Source organism: Bactrocera latifrons, unplaced genomic scaffold (genome assembly GCF_001853355.1).
Source record: "Bactrocera latifrons isolate USDA-ARS-PBARC rearing strain unplaced genomic scaffold, ASM185335v1 scaffold_238, whole genome shotgun sequence".
Taxonomy (NCBI): Eukaryota; Metazoa; Arthropoda; class Insecta; order Diptera; family Tephritidae; genus Bactrocera; species Bactrocera latifrons.
The window spans coordinates 288,735-316,552 of record NW_017535941.1 but is presented as its reverse complement, the minus strand read 5'-3'; the positions used below and the strand labels follow the sequence as shown (position 1 = coordinate 316,552).

General features: G+C 35.9%; 5 protein-coding genes across 7 annotated transcripts in view; 2 read left to right on the top strand and 3 right to left on the bottom strand.

The window, feature by feature from the left end:
• LOC108969020 (plastin-3) overlaps positions 1–4,345 on the bottom strand; it is a 34,871-nt gene extending 30,526 nt beyond the window's left edge. Inside the window, exon 1 of the mRNA XM_018933476.1 lies at positions 3,736–4,345. Within this exon, the coding sequence (XP_018789021.1) occupies positions 3,736–3,810 (75 nt within the window). The 5' untranslated portion in view covers positions 3,811–4,345. The remainder of the gene's footprint in view (positions 1–3,735) is intronic.
• The window catches only part of LOC108969022 (protein-tyrosine sulfotransferase), a 210,353-nt gene that overhangs the window by 27,842 nt on the left and 154,693 nt on the right, over positions 1–27,818 (bottom strand). The window lies entirely within an intron of this gene.
• LOC108969025 (histone deacetylase complex subunit SAP30 homolog) lies at positions 4,742–6,008 on the top strand. The gene is made up of 2 exons (XM_018933483.1): positions 4,742–5,508; positions 5,589–6,008. Exons 1-2 carry the CDS (start codon positions 5,110–5,112, stop codon positions 5,715–5,717), a joined length of 528 nt encoding a protein of 175 aa, XP_018789028.1. The 5' UTR covers positions 4,742–5,109; the 3' UTR covers positions 5,718–6,008.
• On the bottom strand, positions 6,108–7,895 carry LOC108969023 (exosome complex component RRP45). 2 transcript variants are annotated; one of them, XM_018933481.1, is made up of 6 exons: positions 7,848–7,895; positions 7,687–7,760; positions 7,230–7,602; positions 6,589–7,173; positions 6,286–6,513; positions 6,108–6,229 (listed from the first exon to the last, which is right to left on the bottom strand). In XM_018933481.1, the coding sequence occupies exons 2-6, from the start codon at positions 7,750–7,752 to the stop codon at positions 6,186–6,188; spliced, it is 1,296 nt and encodes a 431-aa protein (XP_018789026.1). In that variant the 5' UTR covers positions 7,753–7,760; positions 7,848–7,895; the 3' UTR covers positions 6,108–6,185. The 2 variants fall into 2 exon arrangements, with proteins under 2 accessions (XP_018789026.1, XP_018789025.1); XM_018933480.1 differs by having other exon boundaries at positions 7,687–7,879.
• LOC108969024 (troponin T, skeletal muscle) overlaps positions 27,063–27,818 on the top strand; it is a gene marked incomplete in the record, with an annotated part of 20,264 nt that continues 19,508 nt past the window's right edge. The window contains 1 exon segment of the mRNA XM_018933482.1: positions 27,063–27,176.

Below are 27,818 nucleotides of genomic sequence, written 5' to 3'. Positions count from 1 at the left end.
CTTGTCATATGAGAAGTCTGGTTGAAACAATTCGTTTAAAACAACCCGATTTCTGGGCAGTTCATGGATTAATGGATTTTTCACCACGTCAAAGTAGCGTTACATTCTAGTAGGATTGTGTCTGACTTTTTTGCCACACATCACTCAGCGACCTTATTGCCAGTTTTGGCTCCCTTTGACTTTTTTCTGTTTTCGAAACTGAAAAGTCCCCTCCGGGAAACGAACGATGAATCCATTGATGTCATTAAAAGTAAATCGCTGAAAGCCCTCCCAGTTCATCATACACAAACTAGAGTCTGTACCTCTTCAGCATATGGCAGTCTAGCATGGAACAACTTTATTAAGGATCCCTTGGTTATTCAATTCTAATAATTGCCAAAACCTATTGTAAATATTTATTATATGCGGAATTGGAAAGCCATAAACTAACATCGAAAGGTGTAATAATCGCTGTAGTTCAAGCAGATAATCAGTTGCTGTTTATTAATTAATTTAAAATGAGTAAAATTCTTTATTACTTATTCGTAATATTATTGGTTAAAATAATTAAAGATTGTAATTCTGAACTTTGAACTCGACTATTAGAAATTATAATATTGCATATTATTTATCTAATCTACTTATAAGTGCAGACGTACTTTTCTTACCTCTAATCAAAACAGTCAGTCAGGTGTTTTGGGCTGACCCATATCAAGCACATGATTTTAACGACATTCTTCTATTTATGCACAAAATACACAAAACAAAAAGGAAACAACCCAGAGAGCAACATGTTGCCAAATAAGCACTACAAAAAATTTTTTTTTTTTTTTTATAATAAATGGTTTTAAAAATTTATTGTAATGTGCTTCTTTTTTTGATACACATATGAATGTTAAAAGAATTTCATTTCAAATGGGGTTTGAGGTGCCAACAAATGTATCAGAAAATTTCATTAGAGTTTCCTACAGGGCATACATTAAATAAGATTTTTGTTCGCGTAGCTCAAGATAAACGTCAAAAGGTGATAAGCGATTCTCGACGGTTGTTTGCTTGTCCACATAAAACAATTGTTTGAAGCCGTAAAACTTACAGCTGAAGTGTTTTAGCTGAGTAATGACAGCGATCTTTATGAAAATAGTTAGTTTTACAAAACAGCAATAGGAAAATACATATAAGCGCAAAGGTTTAGCGTATGGTGTGAAATGGACTGTTGGCCAGCTGATTGACACGAGCCTGACGGGAGGGCGTACGGGCGGATAACATATCACATGCTGCAAATTGCGATAAAAGTGCAACTGATATTCAGATATCGCACACAGCTGCTAGATAACAATTACACACACATGCACATATATGAACAAACATTTGTGCTTAAGATGATGCATACTTATAAAATGTGATTGCCGCTTGGATGGGTGCAGCTGACATTATTCCCCTGTCCCCTACAACTTTTGTATGTGAGCATGAATGTAGGCACATTGTTTGTGTTCTGTTCGAATTTGAAAATATAACCATAAGACCATAAGTACATGTGTACTTTATGTATGTGCATAAACATGTCTTTTTCAAGTTTAACAATACTTTGTACAGTATCCACACTCCGTGGAATTTATCATAAAGAAATGCGATTGTTGTAAATTACTTGGGAAAGACCTTGACTGGTTGCTTAACAGTTTATTACTTTGCGCGTATGCGTTTTAATGGCAGACATAAACACACAATAAAGTGAACAAAGGAATTAAGAAAAAAAAAAAACGACCGAAACAAGCATTGAGTCCAAACAGTCGACTTGATAGGAGGCACTCGCAAATACTTAGGGACTCAAGTCAATTAATCGGATCATGAAGCATTTATAGTACGCTTGCTGTTGGAATGCAAGTGAATACAGGCAATAAGAAAAGAAGTATGTAACAATACGCTGAGTTTCAAAAAAATGCCTGCTGGAAACAAATTTATTATTCAAGGCATAAGCGCCGCCATAAGAAAAGTGCACTTATATATTCTTTAATAATATTCAATACATTTGAATGCGTCGCAGCCGCACTGGTTTGAAGTGGAGCACTTGGATGCATACATTGCTTTCACTGCTCCGCAACGCCGAGAACACACAACGCGAGCTCACAAGCACTTTGTCAGCTAAAGCACCCCCTCGTAGCACCCAAGAGCAAGCCAAGTGTGTACTATTATTGAGTTACAATCATGCTGAAGTAAAAATAAGGCATTAATGTTGGAGATATATGTGTATGCATACTTATGTGTATTTGTGTATATTGTACATACGGTCATACATCTTATATGTACATACATACATATACATATAAACAAATGAATGACAATCGGTGCCTTCAACACTGCTCCCGCGCCTTTATAGGTTCCTCATTGGCGATGCAATAAAATTTGCAGCTGTACAGTAAATATGGAAAATGCAGTCAATAATGGAAATCATTGCAAAAGTTTTATTGTTTTTGTTTTTTTGTATGGAAGTTAATTGAATACGCTGATTTGAATATTACTGCATTAGTTGCCACAAATCACATTTCGAAAACTTCAAGTGTTTCAAATATTACTAGTTCGCAACTTGAATTTGATTTCGTTATGGAACTGAGAGCATATACCTACATATGAATGTAGTTATGTGCATAAGTAGGTTCCTTATGAAGCATCTACATACAAATAAATGTATCTTTTATGTAGCTACGCCATTGAACTTGACAACTCACATGCGATCCGATTGCAGCAGTACCATAGGCACATATATACATACTTACATATGTTCATGCATTGCATGAATGTTATGCATGGCAACGTTATGCATCGCATTCGATAGTCAACACAGCTTAAGAAACATGAAATTGCGGAGGAAGAGCCACACTATGTGGGGTTCTCGAATAAAGTAAAAGGCGTTGCCGGCAACGTGTAACAGAAGAGCACTCGGGGTTTTAATGTCAGAATTTTGCGTTTGTGTTTCATTATTGCACACACAAATTGCACTTGAAAATAATCCAGTAGAAATATACAACAAAAAAGCCCGACAATTCGACGTGTAGTCTGACTTGCCTTAAAAAAAAATATTTCCCCAATATCCGTCAAAATGTTGCCGCTGATATATGTATGTACATATGTATGTGTGTACGTAGGACACCTAGAAGCCAGCGAAAATTCATTTATCAAAGCCACCCTTGTTGTGAATCTATCTCCATCATGGGGGTGCAAAACTGCACTATTAATAATCCACTTTTGAGCTTTGAATATACAATTCATTTGTCTAAAATTACGTTACTTTATTTCTGTAAAGACACTCCTTTAAATCAGTCTGATTGCAATACCGGCAAAAGGACTTTCTATTCTGTCCTGTGTACACGTTGTACCTAAGCTCTACATTTCAGCGGCGTCACGTCCCATCTCTCATTAGGTGACCTCGCCCTCAGTTTGCGCATCAGCCTTCTGCTTTACCACTACCTACAACGCGACTGCAGTATGACTCATCAAGTGCGTCAACTTGAGATATGCCAATTTGGCGTCAATTTTTTTAAAACATAATTTTGCAACTTTTTTCTGCTCATACAATCATAAAAAAACACCACTTGTTCAATTAATAATGTAGCGACTGCCACTGATGCGTCGACTTCGCTGTACATACAACGTCAGCGTGGAGCGCCTCAAATTCTGCTAGCATTCCACAAACACATAACCAATCAAATATTCTATTCTGTGTGGGGGGTGTAGCAATGTTTTTTTGTATTGTTTACTTACTTCTGTAAATTTCTCCAAAATTTCTGCTTTTTCATCCGCCGACAAGGTTTTTGTGAATTTATTTAAAACCGACATTTTATGTGTTTTTGTTATTTGTTTATTAATTTTTTTCGCGAACCAATTTTAATGTGAAATTCTTTGCACCAATGAGCTACACTGCTTTTTTACTTTTTTCTACTTCTTCGCCGACGACAACGGCAACTGCGACAATAACAGCAACAGCGGCGTTTTCTTCCGCTTTTTGGTGTATGTGTGTGTTCCTTCAGCCACTTTACAACTACACGGACAACACTCGCGACTTTCGGATTCTGGCTTTGTAATTCGCGATTTCTTTCACTTATTCCAGATTTAATATATTATATTTGTGCTTTCGTTGCGATTTTCCTCAACTTTTAGTTACTGCTGAAACACACCGCAGCAATGCACATTCCTAATCACTTTAAATTCACTCAAAGAACACAAATAAAACAAATGCAACGTGTAAATGTAGTTATTTCTTTCTTCTTAATTATTCTATAGGGCGGGCGGGACAAGTATTTTATAATTCTCTAGCGTTCCTTTCCAATTCGATTTTGCGAACTAAAATGAAATTGACTACTCTGCTTCAACACTTGCGAAAGAATGCAAAATGTAATCGACGTTTAGTTTTCAGTTTCGTTTTGAGCAAGACTTTGAGTATACAGGGTTGATTCGAGGCTTCAATTCAGTGTTAACTTGTCTCTTTAAAAATAGTACAATTTTTTTTTTTTAAATGGACGGTTTAATGAATATCATTATAATATAATTAGTCAAATTCTAAAAGTAATCTTGCAATTTTACAAAAGTTTTAATTTTTAAATATATCAACACTGCATATTTAACTGGGAACTTGCTTCTTAAAAGGGTGTGAATATTTCGTACAAGCCGACAGTATGTTGACGTTTGTAAAAATTTTGCGTTTCTCAACACTACATTTTTGATGTACGCTTTGTCTCCTCTTTCTTTATTTTATTGTTTCCAATTGTAATTTTCGTTCTTTCATATTCGTGATGCCTCTGCGTAAAGTTAATTCTACAAAAAAAATGATTGTTTGTCCAGATTCAACTGTGAGCAAACTGAGCTAGGCAAAAACGAATAGTTAACGACAGTTCAGCAAGAAAATAAATATAAAAAAGTCTACGTGACTTTTATGAAGAAAACGTTGAATGCGTTTGCTACGTATCGGAGGAGTGAAGTGTGAAAGTTTTGCTACTACGTAATTGTGGAATTGATTTAATTGAAAATTACATTGTGTAAAATCTTGAAAATTCAATAACAATCAATAAATATCAAAACTCTTTAGGAAAATAGCATATTTTAAGAAAACGGGTTTGTTATTGTTAAGTAGCTGTTAACATGAATAACGGTGGGTTCAGTTCGGCAGACGAGGACTCTCGTGATGGCCACAGTACATGTTGCCTTATCGATGATGACGAACGTTGCCGCAATCCCGCTGGTAATGCCAGATATAGTAAACGTATACAAAAAACTGTGCAACAAAAACGTCTAAAACTGCGTAATGATCCCACGGCCGAACGTATTTACATCTGTGAATACCACAAATCGCAAATACAATCTGCTCGCAGTAAACGCCGACGTAAGGAATCTGAGGAGGATAGCAATGAAACCGACAATGAAACCCCGGATGTTGTAATGCCGGACCTCTATCAACTGCAAGTGAATACGTTGCGACGATACAAGCGACACTATAAAGTGCAGACGAGACCTGGTATGAAGCGACAACAGTTAGCAGACGTAAGTGTATAGTTGTTGTATATGTGTTATTTCAAAGTTATAGTTTTAAAAATATAAATATTTTTGATTTTTATTTTCAGACCATCATGAAGCATTTCAAAACGATACCGATCAAAGAGAAGGAAACCATCACATACTTCGTGTACATGGTTAAGTCGAATTCAAATAAGCTGGATCAAAAGAATGGCATTGGCAATGATACAACCTGATTGAAGCGTTGATAAGTCTTCAGCTTATTAATTGGTTGCTATGATGCTATGCTATGAGTGCGCCAATGTCTGAAGCAAAAAGCCCCCAGCTTCTTAAGCTTCCTTATGTATATGTATTTAGAGCTAAGTGAATATTGCTTATATGGTGTAATCGTGTTCATGTTGACTTTAATTTGAAAAAGAAAAAAACAATGTGCAGTTATATTATGTATAGGTATGTTTATAGAAATGTAAAATAGCCAACTACACAACTCTGTTGAATAAAGTCATTGTTCGATTTTTGCAATACTATTTAAATAGTAGAAAACGTATATGTTGAGGGGTAAAGGTGGCGGTGCGATAATTTGTAATTTTCACACTGAACATCTGAAATGAATAAAGCTGGTGTTTTGTTTTGCATGCCTAGGCATATTTATTAAAATTACTTCTTAATTTGCTAACGAGAAATTAATGAAAAATTCCTTTGCTTTACAAAATTACTTTTGTTTCTTCCTCCGAATCACTGTCATCATCTATAGTGAGAATAATGTAAATTAAAAACTGGTCACAAAATTTATATAAAACTTACGTTGTAAATGTTTCCTACTTAATTGACGTTTTGACTCCTTTTTGGAAAATTTACGCATTTGTTTTTCCACTTGTTGTGAGAGGCTGCGCTCGCTTTCATCGTCCTCCTCGGCGACGTTCTCCGAGCACATGCTTTCAACATTGCTCTCAGCATCATCATCATCCGGTACCCATTTGATGTTAGACTGATTGGATTCTAACAGAGCCGATTTGGAGTCAATGGCAACGACTGTGGAATATTGAATTTACCATTAGCATATTTACATATTAAGTTTAAATACACAAAAAGTTGTTTATTGGTCACCGTTCTTATGGGCATCTGAGTCTTCTTCCTCACTCTCATCTTCATTTTCACTTGTTTCCATTTCATTGTCTTCCTTTAACTCGCTTGTCTCTTGCATTTTGAAGTTACGTAGACGCAGCGACAAACGATTTTCCGCCAAAGCTGTAATCTGATTGAGCCGCACACACTCTGTGAAACCAGTGTTTTTATTATCCTCTCTTGCGTTTTTATCCAACTCTAGCGTTTCCTTCACATAATCAACTACAAACTTGGCACGACGCGCTGCACGTGTGGCACATTGCAACAACAGTGTGGAACTTGTAAGTGTTGTGCCACCTAAATTCAAACAACACAATTCACGGAATGAGTTCAAGCCAAACACTAGCGCAGAATCTGCGGTACGTTCCTCCAATGCGCTGGGATCGGCAACAGCCAAACGTCCATCATCGAACAGACAATAGCTGACACAAACTGGGTAGTGATGCAACACCATAGGTATTGGTTCCTTTTCAGCTGCGGTGTGTATATGCACATCATTATCAATAATGCTAACGTCTGGCCGCTTGAAGTGTAATAGCGCGCTTAGCGCTGCGATTGAACAGCAATCTAAAATAATTAATTTATTAAAATGTTGTACTATTTGAACATAAAAATGTACATACCAATTAAGTTGCCTTCATGATTTAAAACATTCAAATCTATACGCAGCAGCCACACGCGCTCCTCTGAGGTAACACAAAGCGATTCTAAGTCTACACAACGTGAATCTTTAAATGTACGCTCTAAAGTGCGACTTATTTGCACATTTAACTCGGAGTTACGTCCGGACTCGAAATGCGGCGCCGCCATTTGCCCCAATTCCACATTTATATAAATAATGCCCTCGTTGGGGCGTGTGGACTTGGGGACACCCAACTCACAAGATACTTGCGCCAGCACCTTGGTTTCGCCGAGCGAAACGAGTGCACTGCCCCAATCTGCACCGAAATTGATTGTTACCTTACGAAATTCATCGTTTTTGCGACCATCTAGGCGCTAGAAAGCATAATGAGGAAAATTATAGTTTTATAAGCCGATTTCATTGTACCGCGTGTTTGTCGCTTTCTTTCGGTCACTCACCAAATTTTGTTTGACTGCCTGCGTAATAAAATTGCGCTCAATATTAGAAATTGGCGTTTCCCTCATTTCACGTTCTAAAAATTGTGTTTTTATTTAATCGAAAATGAAAAATATATTTTAACTACAAATATTGTGTCGGTACTTGTGTTTTCTGTACTTACTTTTCTGTTTAAGCTAAGTACTGTTAGGTTAAGAGTAGTGGTATTTACGAACGAAATAAAAAGAAAATCAAACGAAAACAATTCGAAATGACAGTAAAATGAAAGAAAACATCAACGAGTATCGCTGTTCGAGACTCGAAACACATTACTTGTAGGAAATTTATTTGAAAAGCTGTAATTGCGGCCCTCCCTTGTTACATACAAACTATTTAATAGAGATTTTCTCAGTATCCATAAAAGGGGTGTTCGGGGGAGAAAAATTGATATCTCTAAAATAACCTCCTAGCCGAAAATGAGCAGATCCAACAATAATTAACATTTATGCCTTCAAATTTTTTATTTTAAAAATTTCAATACGAGAATGAGCTGTTTTTTAATATTTGTTGCAGCTTGAAGGATTTATACATTGTTGTGTTGGTTTGATAAATAATATAATTTGGCGTTGCTTTTAAGAACCCCCGTCATTACTGGCCGAATTGGCTTCAGAAGTTAACAGGAAAAATTCTTACTTATACAGCATCGACCTCGACATACAAAACCTTCAGTTGTATATACTGGATGCAATCAGTCCTTGCATGACTTCAATCATCTCTTGGGATTTACAACACCCCAATATCTCTAAAATCCTTACTCCTTAAAACAACTCGTTTTCTGGACCTCCCATTAGGGGACTTCGGTGACAATACACTTGCGACTTTCTACCTAAACAAAGCCTAGATAACCGCTACAACAACAATAACAACAACGTTCTACCTTGTTTGATCTGAACTTGAAATATCATGACAATGAATTAGCTCGTGAATTATTTTAGCCCACTTCGATGGACTCGGCTAAAGTAATGTGCTTTCTGCCAAACAAGAATAAGTATTACTTTCGCTCCAAAGAGATTCAAGGAGTCTTACGGAGTGTAAAAGCCTCCAAAGCGAAATTATTGTATTGACAGAAATAAATAAAGATACTCGACCTTAAGTTGGCTACCCTTGAAATACCCAGTATGTGGTAAAATGGAAGCGTGAACCCATTACTGCAACTTGAGAAACCAGCTAACCTGCGGAGTTATATCGCCCGATATCGCTTAACACTTTTCATACTTTCAACAGGGCTTCTGGAAGATGCGCAACACCTAGTGGCCGTAGTCACAAAGCATTACACTACTTGACGATATTAAAAAATCCTCATTCCCCAAGGGATGAACATATAAGGTCTCAGATTATCTGAACTCTTCGTATTTTCAGGAAATTATTTGTTTGGAATGGGTTTGACCGTAGGTTAGACACGTTTGTTTAGTATGTGTTTACCATTCAATCCGGACCGTAATTACGGAATGACATCCAGAACGTCATTAACGGGCTCATCTTCGAATGTTATTGAGTTTTGTTGTTAGGACACCTCTTCTGGTGTTCGCAATGTCTTGTAAGAGACACATGTGTGAAACGAAGAGATCAAAAAGCTACTCCGAACTTTCTTAAGAAGCTGGCAGTCAGAGATTTGACATCATCAACTGTTATGAGGAATATAACTGTACTTTCTAGTAAGTGAGAAGTGAAGATAGTACGTCAGAGGATAGCGTGAGGGCCCTGCAGGCGATGAAGAGCTGATTTAATTTTGATCTGGTAGATTAGAGAATTTCGATAATTAAATTAAAATTCATTATTTTTAAGTTAGAGAGAGAAAAATGTTTATAGTTCTCAGTTTTACTTCTCGAAACTTGGAGGTTTGACCTCAAAACACAACGGATCACTGTCTCGCTCGTTAAGATAAATTGTCATCCAATTCTATGCTAGGGAGAGAAGGTTTGGCAAAAGACAAGAGGTCCAAAAATGGATCTAAAAAGTTCTAACTTAGATTAGATTTTGGCTTAGATATTGAGTTATGAAATTGATGTGTAAAAGTCGAGGGTAAAAACACTCCAAGCGACTTTACGCTACTGGCTAAAGAAAATGGTCATGTTTGGGAATGATAACAGCTAAAACGGCGGCTTTTGAACTGGTACTAAACCTGCCACATATTTGCCTCTTCTCTGAAAGCTGCGCATCAAAATCGACGGGACGACTACTGACTATAGGAAAATTTTCATATAGAACCTTCGTGCACAGCTCGGTGGATAATGGCGGTTGGGCAAACACCGACTACTTGACCCTGCTTCTCAACTACTTCTCAAAGAAGGTTCAAAGTAAACATAGGAAAAGATGGCTGGCGTAAAGGTATGTTAACTATGCGCAACACTTTAAACATCTATACGGATGGCTCGAAAATGGCCGATGGAGCTGGTGCGAGAATATACTGCCCAAGTTAGCCATAATTTCAAGATGAGCTCTTTGTTATTGCGAAAGCTGCCCTCTAATGCACCTGCAGAAAGATCCAGAGTCTACATCTACGTTGGCGGCCAAGCAGCAATCAAGGCAGTAAGCTTGTATCGCATATCGGCCACAAAGGCCATCAAGAGCAATGAAATAGTGGACGAGATAGCCAAGAATGGTGTGCGACTAACATCCGAAAACGTGACCAACATTGGGGAACCAATGCATTGTCTATCCAACGATCTTGAGAGAAGCATGGTAAAGATAATCAAAACTCGATGGAACAAGGAACCTGAGTGCAAAATTGCAAAAGTCATGCTCAAAACAAAATTGCTATTGACACTCAATAGAAGAGACTGCAGAAACGTGGTGGTAATACTAACTGATCACTGTCTAGTGGCGACACCCTGCAGGAAATGCTTGGAGCAGGGCACCAGGAAAACAATGGAGAATCTTTTGTGAACCTATCGAGCATTGGCAAGACTACGGTTTAAGTATCTGGGGTCTTCACAGTATTATGCAGTGGAGAAGGTGTTGATAGTGGGGCCGCAGTGTTTGTTAAAATTCGCGTCAAGCGCAGGCATCTTCTTGGACTTAGCAAGTGAACTCCATCTCGTTTCACAAAGGACTGAGCTGGTTTATGCGTGGCTTATTGGCCTACTAGATTAACCTAACCTAACCTTGGGTTTGATAGCATAAAAGGTTACATGGAAAAGAAAGAAAAAATACAACAAATACAACGATTTTGGAAATACGAGCTGTCAAATCCATAAATAAAAGACAGCTTTGTATGTCATTGCAATAATCTTGGGTATCTTTGGCTGTCTGCACCCAGTATATTCACAATTTAAATGCAATTTATTTATTTTTAAAATTTCTACCAATTAAGAACGGGTGTGTAGGTAGGGCTATTAACAATATGCGGACGCACAGAGCCAAAAAGCTGTGCCAAGAATAATAAAAATTATTTTAGAAAAATTTAAATGAAATAAAAATATGAAAGAATGCACAAAAGATTATCGTAACATTTGATACAATTTAAGTCATTTTTTAAATAAATAGGTATTTGTTTCGTGGCATTATATAGTATGTGTATCTATATATATGTATATACAAGTAAGTATATATGTCTGATTTTATGTATTTTGTATGTGTGCATCTAACGGTACATTCAAGTATATATTTTTGCGGTTCTTCTCAAAATTTCTTTTATTTTATTCACACTGCAATGGATCTCTGAATACCAAACTCATATATACATATGGATATAAACATGCCTACACATACATGAATATATATATTTACAGGGTTGCTATTTTCTAATGAATAAATGTTGGATTAAAATTAATAATAACTACATATATATGTACATATATGTATATACTTTTTACTTTTCGATTTGAGAAGTGAAGCAACAAATATGGAATTTTTTACAAGCAAAAGCTGGAATAATAGGTCAATTGAAAAGTCTCCGGCCTGACACCTATATGGCGGCACTAGAACTAAATGCATATGATTTTTAGTTAGCCCTAACCTTCAAATGTTACGTGTACGAATTTGAGAGCGGATCACTAGTTTATCAGTTTGTGAAGCAACTTTTGTATTGTGAAAAAAATGGATAGAAAGGAATTTCGCGTGCTGAGCAAATATTGCTTTATGTAGAGAAAAAATGCAGTTCAAGAAAAACTTGAATCGATGACGAGTTACCGGACATCGCCATGAATGCAGTGGACGCCCAAAAGAGGCTGTTACCGACATCAAACATAAAAAAATCGAAAAAACAGTTTTGGTGAAAAACCATAAAGTGAAGTTGTTTGAGATAGCAAACACTTTAAAGATATCCACTGAACGTGTACATCATATCATTCACGAATATTTGGGTGTGAGAAAGCTCTGCGCAAAGCGCGAGGCTCACTTTTTGACTAAAAACCACGCCCAGTTGATGATTCGGAGCAGTGTCTGCAGATGTTCAAGCATGATAAACCTGAGTTTTTGCGTCGATATGTGACCATGGATGAAAGGTAGCTCCATAATTTAACTTCAAAGTTCAATCGATAGTCATCTGAGTGCACTGCATACGATGAATCCGTTTCAAAGCGTCGGAAAATGCACATTCCACTGGCAAAGTTATGGCGTCCGTATTTTGGAATGCGCAAGGAATAATTTTATTGAACACTTTGAAAAAGGAAGGACGATCTACAGCGACTAATACATAGAGTAACAGTATATGAAGAGAAAAGAAAGTAAAAGTACTGTTTCACTAAATCAATGCACCGCGTCACAAGTCAGTGAAAGCGACGGCAATATTTTATGAATTGGGCTTCGAATTGCTTCCGCATCCAGCGTATTGTTCAGATCTGGACCCCAACTAATGTTTCCTGTTATCAGAGCTCAAAAGAATGCTCGCTGAGAAGACATTTTCCCACTACCCACCCTTCAAGGAAACCATGTTGAATTAAAAAAGCTGAATTTTGCCAAAAAAATGTGTTCTAATAAGGTAGGCTGTGAACTTTTCAATTGCAACTTGTTGCTACCGAGTAGAATAGTTTTACGAAAGTAGGGTTATATATACAAGTTGCGTTCTAAAGTAAACAGGACTTAAAAAAAAATAAATAAAAAGTTTTTTTCGGCGAAATCAATTTATTTGATTCAAACAAGTTTATTTCATCAATTGAAATGTTTCGGTAAAAGTTTTAGCAATTTTAAAACAAAATTTAATGTTGGTTCTTTGTTCGAAGCTCATTTTCGCACCGCTAACACTTAAAACACAATAGCTTCACTTCCAATTGATGAAATGTCATGAAATTCTCACTGGACAATCGATAGCGATAGCTGTTTCTAACGCACCAGTCGACAAATAGATGGGGCCACCAAGGGGCACTAGATTCAAAAAATCCTGTTTACTTTGGAACTCTCCTTGTATATATGTATATAAAATTATCACAGTATGACGAGACGAGTTGAAATCCGGTTGACTGTCTCTGTCCGTAAGCCCGCGCAAGCTGAAGTTGAGCAAAAACTTTGCTATTTTATTTAAACTTTCTAAGCTTATTAACTAGCAAAAATATAAGACAAAGATGGGTGTAATCGCATCACTGCCACGCCCTCAAAACGCCATTCAACTAAAAATTAGAGAAAGTTGGTGTGACCACGACCTTTAATATTATTATAGGAACTCTTACCGACAGTGTAAAAGTGTATGAAATCGGAGGACCCCGCTCACTCCACATATAACGGTACGGTTTAAAACTACTAAATGCGCGATGAATCAATAACGAAATACATCATAGGCATTAAATTGTATCCCAAGATTGTATGAGAAGGTTTTATACGAGCGAGTCGTAAGATCGGACGATAGGCGCGTCACCGCTCACTTTTAGGTGAGATCACATATCTCGGGACCCGCTCGACCTATTTCGACTAAATTTTGTATGTGATATTCTTCAGATATTTTTATATTACAGTACGAATATGGGCGAAATCGGACTACTACCACGCCTCCTTGCCACATAAGACTATTTGAAATTCTATTTGATTCCTTTACCTTCTAGTAAATAAATCAAAATGCAGTTAATATAACGAGATACAACTTGGCAAGAATAGTGCCCTTGAACTATGCCACCCTCTTTCCAGAAATTATGCAAATCGGGACTTAACTGTTCATGCTCTTAGGTACCGAATATGTGTCAACTTTTGACTTGACTTTTGACTGAAAATCTCGGTGAATGTGTAAGATATATAATGGAAATGCAGAGGAGATTCTTTCCTGATGGTAGTATAACTGTGTGTCAAAAATGTGTTGAATCCGGCTAACACCTCCCTGAGCCCCCATATACCTAATGTAAAGATTTTCGACCTTCCAGGTGACTTTATACTGGATATATCGGCCAATATTTGAGTTATCTCAATGAAAATTACAGAACGTGTTTGGTTCATAAAAGTATATATGTGAACGGCTATTGTAAGTGGGGTACTCTAATGAACCCAGTGAAATTTTTTTTTGTATGTGGAATGTTAAGAGTATGTGGTATTAGCGAAAATATATAGAATCGGGTCAATGTTAACCCCTTCCCTTTGCTTTGCTTCTTGTGAGTTGCAAGAGTATAAAATGTGGTTGTGGTTATACCCGAACTTAGCCCTACCTTGCGTGTTTTAATCAGGTTTTCGATATAAAAATTTAGCTATTTTTAGATTTTTAGTATTGCAAAATAAAACAAAAATTAATTTTAATGTTACTTCAATAATGAATTATTTGTTACCCTGTACATGATACACAAGGCTATGTACATATGTAAGTATATAACTAAAAATGTATTTTTAAAAATGTTTTTTTGGAAAGTAATACTTAGTATATGTAGCTGGCAGTGGTTATTTAATGAATAGTATATGGACTCCAATGCATGTTCGCACATTACCACAAATAAGTATACATATATATATGTATATACATACATCCGTATATATTTACATATATACGTGCTGCATGTTCGGCTTATATTGTTTATGAATTTGTGTGCACATTTTCCACTCGAAGTATGGCTATTTTTCGACTTGATATAAAATGAACAGATGCCAGATGAGGGCACTGAGCACATACATATATACATATGTATATGTATATATATAAGTTTGTGTGAATAGCTGTGCATTTACATATTTATGCAAATAGATAAATGTATTCAAATTCCAGCTACTAACTACGCCCGCATTAAATACACACACGCTTATGGTAGTGTATGTGTGTGAGTAGTTTTTCTTTGTGTTGACGAACACTTGCAAATGACTAAAAATTCACACAACGCCTGCGGGTCATAGTCACGCATACACCTACACACGCAAAACTGAACACCTACACACACACACACACACATACATGTGCACACGTTCACAGGGAAGTGAATGCCACTGTAAGCAAGGAGCGGTAAAGCGCCATGAAAAATCGCCGCCTGCAGCAACGGACGCTGGCTAAAAGCAATGGCCAACTAACTGTAAAGGCAGCCAACCGAAAGTCTAAACGAGAGCATTTCATTTTATTTTTGAAAATAAATATTCACAAAAACAGCTACTTGCCTACATACATACAAACAACATTTCCAAAAATAGTTTTTCTATGTTAAACATTTTGTATTTTGGCTGCTTGGATATTTTTTCATAGCAACGCACACACATACATTTGCATAACGCCTTTATTTATTTTAAATTCTTATTTTTATTGTTTCATTAAATTTCGACTTGCGTTGCTTTCGAAAAACTCGAAATGAATTCCGAGCAAGAAAATTATGTGAATATTATTGTGGAAATTTTGTATGCGTGTTAACTTACACATGTATATTTATTATTGTAACTGTTGTTGTTGTCTGCTTTATTTGCGTAGGCGTTCGCTCGAATTTTGTAGGTAAATAAAATTTGTGCATTTGCCTTGAGGGCGGGCTCAGTTTGCACACATAACCCTTTTGTTTGAAGTAACTGTCGAAGTCAGTGCCACAAATGCACACTCACACCCACACCCACACACACACACAATATCAAGTAAGCATTTATATGTTAAATGAATCTGAGAGAAATTCATCTGCTTTGACCTTTCATCTCCGACTTGTTTTGCGGCATAGTCATTTTCAAAACTGCTGTGTGGCTTTAGAAAAAACTTTTTCCACTGAAACTGTCTTCAAATGCACATAGTCACATGCAAGCTTACACACATACAAGCTCACTCACATAGAAACAAACTTTCATCTAGATGTATTCATTTTATATACTACATATGCATGTATGTGTGCCTTTCCTTGCAGTGTGAAAATATTTAAAAGACAGGCGAGTAAAACAAATAACATTATATGCATGTGTTAACGGTTATATACATATGTATGTGCGTTATTAGTCATTTTGTCGAGAAAGGTGAAAAGTTGATCAAATTAGTTTCGCACAAAAACAGGCTTTCCTTTGTATGTCTTCCTGGCTGCTGAGGTTTCATAAAAACAAAAGCGGTGACATGAACTAAATGAGAAATTTTATTAAATTATTATCGATTTAATGCATTCGATGTCTAAAATAGCAATTTGAAAAATTTAAATGAATGAAGTTGAAAAAGAGTTTACATTTTTTTAGTAAAGGATAATAAAAATTAAATCTTATTTAATTTTTTTTTTAGTAATAAATGGACACTTCTGGAAATCCAAAAAAACATCTCCCCTAAAAAAATTTAAAGGAACCAAATGTTGGCAGTTAAAAAGAAGGGAGGTCATTGCACTATAAATAAATAGGGTTATTTTTGGAAGCATGTGGTTTTCAAGCAGAAATAAAATGTGTATAATTTAATTCCTGAGAGTATTCGACTAAGAGGAAGATATCCACACCGTTGGAAAGACCAGGTGGAGAAGGGCCTAGCTATACTTGCAATATCCAATTGGAAATTTAGCTTTATTATAAAGATAAGAATTTGCCATTATGTTTTTATTTCGAGAAAAGTTCCGCGACTGGTTCGAATAAATTCAAGCTAAGAGAGTTCATTTTCGACCATTTTTTGCAGCAATACGGTACCAATGTCAGCAACGACACACCGAATATTCTCTTCCAAGGCGACAGTCGTCTGGGAAATATTTGCCTAGGCAAGCCATTTCACATAACCAACAGAAATAGTCTAGCGGTGTTACATTGCACCATCATGGAGGCCACGTCATCAGTCCACTAAGCGAAATAATGCGCTCACCATAAGTTTTCTTCAATAAATTGATTATTTCGTTGGCTTATATTGCATATAGCAACTTATTGTTGGCACCAAAGGTCTACCACATCAACTTCCTCCAACTCAGGCACGAAAAATTCAAAAAATACATATGCACCAATAGATATTCATAGAGCGCACGAAACATTCACTTTTTGAGGATGTAACGGCGTCTTAAAAATGGCTATTGGATTACCTCTAAACGCAGTAATTTTGTTTATTAACGTATTCATTTAACCAAAGTGAAGCACATCGCTGAACAAAATTTACTTGGAAATCGGAATCGGTGGCCATCTCGTTTTGGGTACATTCCCGAACGCTTGATGGTTGTTTGGCTTCAATTCTTCCTCGAATTGGATTTTGTAAGCCCGTAAACAAGATCTTTCCGCAAAATCTTTCATAAAGTGGATGAGCACAACAACAATTGTGGCCCCCCTTTGGCTATAGCGTTTTTGGTGCGACCAGTATGGCTTCTTTGAGGATGCGGAATATAGACTAGCATATCGTGGTGCGAACTCGATCTATGGTTGCTCGAATTACCGACTCTGCTGGGCGATTATGTCGACGAACCATTATTTAAACAATAAATTTCTACATTGAGCATTACAAAGCAGCAAAAAAACTGGATATAGATGAAGTAACAGCTATCAAAACATATCAACCCCGAAACGAGTATTGTCTAATAGAAAATCACACGTCTAAAAAAACCAGAAAAAGCACCAATCGTTTAACAGTGATTCAATAATTTTTAGGCTACGCTTTAGAAGGCAATAACTCAAAACTTGGTTGAGATAGATGGATAGATATCGCTTTAAAATTTTAGTATATTATTTTCAAAGGTATAGCTTATACATATAGTACTTATGTATAAAAAAATATCGATCGAAAAGGCCCTACTTTTCCAGATTTTTTACAATATATTAATTGTTACGCGGATGGAGCTTGGAAGTAGTTGAATATGTTTGTGAATACTCTCTATCGCATATAATCTTCTTCTTAAAATTTTCATTCGGCATATAAAAATTAGTAGAAATAAGAAATACGAATTTTCGACTACCCAATATTTCGAGAGATAGTATTACAGTTAGCAAAATGGTAATTGGCTCTCTCTTAGCTTGCAACTTTCGGTTAACCATAGAATTAGGTACTTCCAAAGTAAATACAAAGAAGTATTAGCATTAAGGGCTACTCTGCAAAGTCGATTTGTGGCATTGAGAGATCATTTGCTTATGATTAGGATAGTTCTTTAGTCCTTCAGTGGCCGCGTTTAATTTAAGGTCCTTTGCGCACTGGCAACGGCGAATATCGCTATCGATGAAACGATGAGCTGTATGAGTTATGCGACGACATTGACATAGTTCAGCAAATTAAGACATAGTGGCTTCGCTGGGTCGGTCATTTCGTCCGAATGGACGGAAATACTCCAGCTCTGAGAGTATTCGACACAGTATCTGCCGGGGGAAGCAGAAGCTGGCTACACTTGGAATCACCAATTGGCGCCAAATAGTGAAAAGGTGGCTATAAGCGGTGTAATCCGTTGCTAAGCCAATAAGGAAGAAGAAGTCTCTCAGTTTTTGAGATATTGCATATATATGGCTACAGCTCCTATATAAACTGAACGAACGGAATCAAGTGCTGGTCAGAAAAACTTTTTCATTTGAAGTTTTTAATTTTTTTTTTGAATTTAGGAGTTAAAAAAATATCACGTATACGCCCTGTATACTATGCTTTTCGTAAAATAAATTATTTCCAGTTAGATTTACCCGAGAGATCTGATTGCTTGCCGTTTGTGGACTTTAAATACAGAAGGGGAAATTTTTAAAATTAGAAAAATATTATGCTAAGAACTGTGTTTTTTGGAAAGAAAACAGAAAACTGTGCAATGAAATGCTGAAGTGAAGATGCCAATTGGTACCTGAACAGAGAACTTGTATTATTTATCAAGCAAATAATTCCTATCCTATAATTTCATTTACTTATTAACTAGCTATTCTACTTTGTCCAACTATACTTAGTGAGCCATTAAGTTCAACTAAATCGTATATTGATAAGAAGGCACCTGCTAAATTTTGACATAATTAATATTGAATGAAAAAATATTTACTTATAATATTTATAAATAGTATAAAAATCCAGATTTTTGTAGCAGTAGAATTAGTAAACGTAAACAATAAAGTATTTCTATAAATGAAATGTCTTCTGCAAGTATGTAAAACTAATAATACAATAATCTATACTACATAAAAGTATTTTCAACACGTAAAAAGATCTAATTTTAAATGTCAAAAATATGCGTATATATATACTGGTATATATGTATATATAATTATTTATGTACATGAACATTATGAAGTCTCTATTTTCTAATGTATATATGTAGTAAGTTTTAAGTGGTATAAGCATACTTATATTTTTCAATTTAGTAAATACTTGAGTATATAGTTCTTTCTACTTTGGATAATATTTATTTGAATTCAATAGGAGCTCGTTCAAAAATCGATTAAAGCTGTAAGCTTTAATATTATTTTATGCAGTGATTTGAAAACAAATTTATTCTCGATTATTCAGCGAAAGCAAGAATTTCTCGTTTAGAAAATAATAGGAAAATTATTTTTCTACCGTATTAATAAACTATAGGTGTGTGTGTTGGCTTGCTTAATGGGTAAAAATAACCACTTAGTGAAGAGACAAGAAAGGCAGACATTAAATATTTTTGTGTAAATAAATTTAATTGGGAAAATTGTAAAATTGCCATTTTATATATGAACTATATACCATATACACAATATATATGTATATGAGATATGTAAATATTATATAATAAGAATTAAATTGCCTTTATAAGACGTATTGCAAAATCATTTTGGCCGCAATTTTAATAAGCTCTTACTTGCTTACATGAACTATAAAGGAAACGCGCAAAATTTTTAATGGGCTCTGGACGAATTACAGATTTCATATACTAACTGTATTTATATACAACGACGTGGAAAACTTTTATATATATTTGCTAGCAATATATGTACTCACGACCACCTGTTTACATTTGCTAATATATGAAAGATATAAATCTTTATATGTGTCTAAGTATATGAAAACTAAAGTGGAAGCAATTTGTTCGAAACAAGTCAGTGCAGTCAATTACAATTAGCGGAACAAAAGTTGATAAACGAACTATTTTCGATTTTTTAATTTTTAGGGGAAATTGAAGCTGCCCTTATATATTTGCCCCTTATATATTTAATACCTGAAAACTGAACAGATATTCACCAAGTACCAAATTTTGGAAAACACCAACTCTTTGTTGATTTTAATGCTGCATTTGACAGCATGAAATAGAGTTGTGGCACTATGTCTGAACAAAACTAATACGGCTCCGTCAGGATCGGGAAGAACCTCTCCGAGCCCTTCGAGGCCAAACGAGATTTCAGACAAGGCGATTTCCTACTGTGCGAATTCTACAATATACTGCTGGAGGAAATAATTGGAGCCGCAGAGCTGAATCGAGAAGCCACAACCTTTTTTAAGAGCTGACATACGACGATAATATTGATATCATTGGCCTCAACATTCGCGCCGTCACTTCTGCTTTCTCCAGACTGGATAGTGAAGCGAATCAAATAGGTCTGGTAGTGAACGAAGGTAAGCCGAAATATCATCAAACAAGCAGGCTCCCATGTCAATGTTTACATTCATAACTTCGAAGTCGTAGATAATTTCGTCTACCTTGGACACCAACAGCAATGTCAGCTTCGAAATCCATCGCACAATAACTCTTGTCAACAGATACTACTTCGGACTTAGTAGGCAATTGATAAATATAGTTATCTCTGGACGAAAAAATTCTATAAATCGCGCCTTATTCTCGTCCTGCTATTTGGTGCTGAGGCATGGGCGATGGCAACACTAGCTGAGTCGACATTACGAGTCTTCGTGAGAAAGGCTCTGCGGAAGATTTACGCATTTTAACGGCCAATACCGCAGTCGACGGAGTGATGAGCTGTATGAGTTATACCACGACATTGACATACTTCAGAGAATTTAGAGACAGCGGCTACGTTGATTAGGTCATGTCGTCCGTGATCAAGCCTCTAGATTCGTAAATCACCTTAAGTTAGGTTCAAATTGAAGCCCGACCAAGTTTCTTCATTCAAAAATCTTTGTATATTTTCACTTAATGATACTCCAACTTAAGATATTATATTAGTGGTAATTACCACTAGATTGATACTAGACTTAGAATAGTAGAATATTCAAAGCACCGCATTTTACACTGTGCTATAGACTAAAATTGCTCAAATTTATTGTAACACTGAGGATATGTTAGAAATGTAATCAACTATTTTGTACATTTACTCTTTTACTCCTATGCATTAAATCTTTAGAGGCTACAGTTCCAATATGTGAGAATGTACACATGGCGTATACGTAATTATACAAGTTTAAAACTTAAATTAACAAGTTTTACTATTTGATGCCCAGTGTAATAAATGACCAGTGTCACCGAATCAAGTGCTTGTGTGGAAAACTTTTTCACTTGGCGAGAAATCTTCACAAAAGGAGGAGAGGTAAGTTTAATTCGCGCAATAAAAGGAATATTTTGAAGAATTTTTTGTGATGATATAGTTAAATTTCTTTATAAAAACTGATAGTATATTAAAGAATGATATTCGAACAATGTAATACCTACAAAAATTTTCACGTAGAAACATTTAAAAAAATAATTAATCGAACGTGTCTCGGAACGAATGCGGTACGGTGCTCTTATAACTTGGTACTGAATCAAGATGCGTTTTTGTCTTCATAAATTAACAAATTTGGGGCGTTATGTATAGGAATAGTTTTCCAAATTTCAAAAAAAAAAAAAAAAAAAAACGATGAGATAGTTTTGAAGTTATGGGGGACTTTAAAAATGTGAATTGTGGAGAAAGCGTAGTAAAGTTTTGAGCGCTAAGAAATCTGATGATGGAGTTGGTGCTGGAATATACTTTTCGGAATTAGGCATAAAACTGCCTAGTAATCTGCCGGATAACTAAAGTAAATTTCAAGTATAATTTTTTTGCTATTGCGAAAGCAGCGGAGCTAGCCTCCAATGTAACAGTAGGTAACTCCAGAATTAACGTCTAAGTAAATAGTGAGCAGGAACAAAACAATATCCTTTTGTTTCGCTTATCGATTAGAAGTTTTTTGGGTAGCTAGGCATCAGCGCAGAATGTGGCCTATAACAAGAGACTTTGCTGCTACTGGGTGTCTGATCATAAAGGTATCGACGAAAGCCAATACAGATAGTGGCTGAGGTCATACGGAAATGTGACTGCCGTTGGTAAATCACTGCATTGTCTTTCTGACCATCTGGATAGGAGCATTGTAAGGAAGATCAACAACGGTAATGGCATGATCCGGTAGACAAAACTGCAAACGTCATGTGCAAAGTGGTTGATCAGAAATACACAAAGTTCTTACTCATTTTGGACAGAAAGGATTCTAAACTCATTTGGAATAATCAATGGTCAGAATATGGTGGCGACACACGCCTGCAAAACGGAGTTGACAGATCGGAAATTTCAAGAACAAGATATTAGGGGAACGTTGAACATTGCTCTTGTGAACTTGTCACGTGAATCAAAGCCAAGGAAATACCTTAAGGTGCAAACCGTCAATTTTACATATGGAGTACATGGGAGATGAAGGAGATTTCATTATGGGGTTACATGGATTTACGGGTTTCAAAAAATCTATTTTTTTTAAGTGTTATTAAATTTTACAACACCTCTAGAATGTTGCCACTAAGTGCGCCGTCTTTAAACGCGTTTACATCGAGCTGAAGTCGGTTGGCATGATTTCTCCAGAACTACTGAACCGATCTTCATGAAATTTTACACAGGTCTTTGAGAGACAATTCTTAAAGACGAAGGATTATTTTTTGATTGCAACAATTTGTAAAAAAGTCGTGAAATTTTTTTTGTAAAAATGTGTGCCAAAAATACAATTTCCAGTTTTTTTCCTTCGTCCAAGTTTTAAGTTAAGCCTTTACCTAAAACACGTATTTTTCATTTAGATGGTCCTGTAAGGAGTTATCTTGCCAACGCGGGAACATCTTTTTTCCGAGGGGTCACCAGAAATGGCGTCACAAAGGCTGAGTTTAAAATTTGTTTTTCCATAAATTTCAGAATTTCTTGGTGAATACTTGTGGTGTGGTGTAGGTTTGTAATAATACAAAATTCTAATAAAATAATTCATTTTTTATGTGAGAATAAAATTGTTGAAAAAAGCCGGACTTTATCCGAGGAAACCCATGCAACCGCTTTATGGCTGCAACCTCGGCTTGGGAATGTGTATCCCTTAACTAGATCTCAAATAAATATTTGTAATTAAAAATTAAGAAAGAAATGCTGCAGGAATATGTAAATTGAATTAACGTTTTTAAAACTAAATTGAATTTCTTTCGAAATTTAGAGTTTTATCTAAGCTATTTGATTGATATTAGGAAACTTGTATACCTTCAGAGTGAAGACTAGACTCAAATATCATAATTTTTATTCTTCGTGTATGATTTTTCAGTCAGAGGCCATGAATTAAATATTTATGCAAATAAACACAGCTTTCTGCAATAATGTCTATGATTAAGGTTTCTGTAGCTCATTTAATAGCATAATTACAAATTTGCTTCCCAATGAAGGTGAATAAATTTGAAAAATGTGAATACTTCAATATTTAATCGATATTTATCAACTAGCATGCTGTTTGTGGAATTTAATTATGAGCTCATTATGATATATGGCAATAATTATTAAGTAATTGGTGAAAAATAAATATTTTCGAGCGCCACTAAGCTTTTATTATAAACAAGAATTCAATATTCATTATATATGATTTGAATATTATGTGAGTATGCACGCTAATGCAATATATGCAAAGGCAACGACGCTTGCCAAATTTATGAAATTTCAACACAATTCCCGGTGGTCGGGATAAAAGCGGGCAAATGCGCATTTCACGAATACCAGCCGGCCAGTCAGGCCCGTTCAGTCGGGCATTGGCTATTTAATATGAAATGAAAATTTAAGCTATGCACAACATACGATACACAAGTGTTCGCATATAAACATATTTATTAACTTGAAATAAAATGTATTCAATGCTTATGCTCATAACAGTGCATTCGAATAAATGCATGATGGCATGCATATTTACATACATACACTTATAAATATACAGTATTCATGTGTATAAGTGCTGACAGCATGAATGCAATTTGTTGTTTTTGTTATTTTGCGGCGATGCATTGGTGTGTACTTTTTATTATTTTTGGTATTCACTTTTGACTAGTGCTGTCTGTTCGTTGCTGCAGTGCTGAGTAGGAGCAGTGAGCATCACTTGGCCCACTGCCCATTCTAGCAATAATAAGAACAGCAAAAGCAACAAAAACAACAATGTTATAGTAGCAACAGCTGTGTGTAGCCGGTCTGTTTGCAACGCAGCCAAACAGGAATTGTAAGGAAATGCAATGGGCCGCACAATCAAAGCATACTTATATGCATATATATGTATGTATGTACACGTGTATCTTCAGCGAAAACAAATTGTCAGAGTGCTGAATGGCCGCACAAAGATCGACTTAAATTTAGGAGGTTAGCAGGAAAAATACATAGGCGGTTGTAGAAATGCACGGTGTCTTACAGGCAGCAATGCCAATATAAATATGTTGGAGTGTACAATTTTGGGGACATTTGCGTTTGAATATTACGCAAGCAACATTTGACAGAGCTGCATGCCAAAAAATTTGTGACAACTACAGAAAGAAACAAACAAAATTATAATTTCGGCCGCCACGCAACTATAATACTCTACACAAATGTATTTTTTTTTTTTTTTTTTTTTTGTATAACATAAAAGGGTATAGAATATCTTTATCTTCATTTTAATCGTTTAGTTTATATGGCAGCTAAATGTTGTAGGTCTCCGATCGGGACAATTTCTTAGGAGAAAATAGCTGTGGCTTTGAGAATAATTTATGATAAATTTCGTGAAGATAATTTGTCAAATAAAAAAGTTGTTTATACAAGGACTTGACTCTGATCGGTCGGTGTATATGGTAACTGTATGCTATAGTGATCCATTCTGAACATTTTCTTATGAGAAAGTAGTACTGTCTGGGACAATCATTTATGATAAATTTCGTGAAGATAATTTGTCAAATAAAAAACTTTTCCATACAAGGACTTTATTTTGATCGCTCAGTTGGTATGGCAACTATATGCTATAGTGATCCGATCTGAACAATTTCTTAGGAGAAAGTAATACAGCCTGAGACAATCATCTGTGATAAATTTCGTGAAGATAACTTGTCAAATAAAAAAGTGTTCCATACAAGGACTTTATTTTGATTAGTCAGTTTATATGGCAACTGACATGAAAATATAGTGATGCTTTCGATAACAATTTATACAAATTTGTGTGAAGATATCAAGTCATATAAGATAAATTTTCATACACGAACTTGATTTTGATCAATCAGTTTGTATTTCAGCTACTACAACTTGATTTTGTTTGATATAAAATAAATTTTCATATAAGAACTTGATTTTGATCAATCAGTTGGTATGGCAGCTATATGTTGTAATGGTCAGATGACAGCAGTTCGGACAAATGAGCAGCTTCTGGGAAAGAAAAGGGCGTTTGCAAAATTTCGGATAGATACCTCAAAAACCGCGTTTATATAGACAGATGGATAGCGAAACGAACATGGCTAAATCAACTCAGTTGGTCATGCTACCTTATAGGATGCCTGACATTTTCTTCTGCATGTTACAAACTTCGTGGCAAACTTATTATAACGAGGTATAAAAACGCATTAGTGCAATTAGGCGCTGTCATACTTATACTTGTGTATATATATGTAAGTATATTGATATATGTATGTATGTTGTTATATATATATGTGTGCTTTTGTATATATGCATTCATTGCAAGTATTTCGTTCTACAAGCAATTATTCTTCAGCTTTCATACAGCACCCTCAGGTTACGTATACGCCCCGTGTGCACCGAAAGCCGCAATATCGCGTATTAAGCAATCAACCGTTGCTGAAACTGAATTGTGTGCACCGGCGCACACATTCTACAATAAAAAGCGAGTGAAAATATGCGCGAAATATTTGAGAAATTGAAAAGCACAAATTCGCTTTAAAAATAAAAAGAAATCGAGAAAAATACCACCAACCAATATCTAATGTATACAATGTAGGCAATTTTCATAAAATCAAGCGACCGCACACACATTTTTGTTTTTATAATTTGCTATTTTTTCGTATTTCCTATTTTTTTCATTGACCAAACAACAAATGCTCGCCTACACCAACAGACCAACAACAACGTGAGGCAGCGGCACAGTCTTCGGTGGCTAACAGCACCTCGCGAAATAGCGGCCGCACCCGGCGACGCCGAAATGAATCACAGTCAACGCCAGCGGCTTTGGCAATACCACCCATACAAGAACAGAAAAAACAAAATTAAAAAAACAACAACAATAAAAAAATCAACCACCGGCACTGAAACGCACATAACACACAAACAAGCGACTGCTTGGTGGTTGTGCGTTGTTGTTTTATGGCCTGTTGCCACTTTTGACTATCGTTGCTGCAACACGTAGGTGGACTGCTGGCGCTGTATGCGAGTGTGTGCATGTGTATTGGTGCATGCATGTGAAAAACAAGAATGTCTCAAATAAAAAGTTTAGATTTCAAATTAGTTATGCTTATGATAGCTTACAGCAACAAAAACAGCAGCAGCATTGGCTACAACAAAAACAATGCTAGCGATCAAGACAGCGCCCACATACACTTACACAACCGCACTCTCTACCCGTGTCACCGATCATTGCGCCAATCAACCGCACACCACCCACCTGACCGCAGCGTTTGCCTGCTTAGCACCAACCAAAAGCTCACACAGCTACCAACCTGCATGCCAAAAGGATTGCTGTTGTCCTATTCACACACACGCTTTGCGTATATTGCATCATATAAAGCGCTGCCGTTCGCTCACACATGCTCTCTCGTGATAAATGCTTGCACACGATCGCACCGCTGGCTAGCGGACAGCTGCTGGCGCTATTGTTGTTGCTTTGCGCAATTCATTGCATTGGTATGCGTTGGGTAAAATGTATGTTTCCGAAAAATTTCCTCAACATAACGCACTGGTTTCTTGCTTGATCGTCAGTCTGTTTAGTCGAACCGCAGCATTCGCTCCCAACGTCGCCAGCTGCTCGGACTATCGTAGAGAGTATAATTTTGTTTCTTTTCCCTAAGTAAGTTTACAATACTTAGCTAAATTTGAGGCAAAAATTCATAAAGCCAAAAATCTATAATATACACATCCTAAGTAGTACTAACTGCAAAGCGTATAAAAATAGCGTAAAAAGTTTCGAAGGCGAAATTTTGAAAAGTAAAAAAAAAATATGTCCAATAAATTTGTATTATCCTTGTGAGCATTTCAAGGCTTTGTGGTTGAATTGGACAAGCGTAAGAGTGAGTGCAAAGCGCTCATAGTGAGGACTACGATATAAATGCGCAAAGGATTTGCACACGAACTGAAAATATTATATAACAACACTGGACATTTCTGCGTATTTGCTGAATTTGTGCTTAGAAATTTTCGATTTGACAAAGAAATTTGTAAATTTAGAAATACTATGAACGCACGGTTTCCGCATACTAGTGACCTATAAAACAGAATTATGTGAATATTTTATTTTTTCTATGAGGAAAGTTGGTGTGTGTGTGCATTTGTGGAGTTTACATCTACGATTACTGAAAAAATTGGCGCAGAAAAGGATAACGAAATAAAAAGATAAGAAAATATGCAGTTGATAAAAATAATTCCTGAAATTTAAAAAGTAATTTTAAAAAATTATATTAAAATAAAAATGAAAAGAAACAATATTAAAAAT

Excerpts from the sequence above, each read along its gene's own strand:
- LOC108969025 (XM_018933483.1), top strand. The coding sequence starts at position 5,110 with ATGAATAACGGTGGGTTCAGTTCGGCAGACGAGGACTCTCGTGATGGC. Across the intron at positions 5,509-5,588 it reads AGCGACAACAGTTAGCAGAC|ACCATCATGAAGCATTTCAA; the intron begins GTAAGTGTATAG and ends TTTTATTTTCAG.
- LOC108969023 (XM_018933481.1), bottom strand. The coding sequence starts at position 7,752 with ATGAGGGAAACGCCAATTTCTAATATTGAGCGCAATTTTATTACGCAG. Across the intron at positions 7,603-7,686 it reads AGGCAGTCAAACAAAATTTG|CGCCTAGATGGTCGCAAAAA; the intron begins GTGAGTGACCGA and ends TATGCTTTCTAG. Across the intron at positions 6,230-6,285 it reads AAGTAGGAAACATTTACAAC|ATGATGACAGTGATTCGGAG; the intron begins GTAAGTTTTATA and ends TTCTCACTATAG.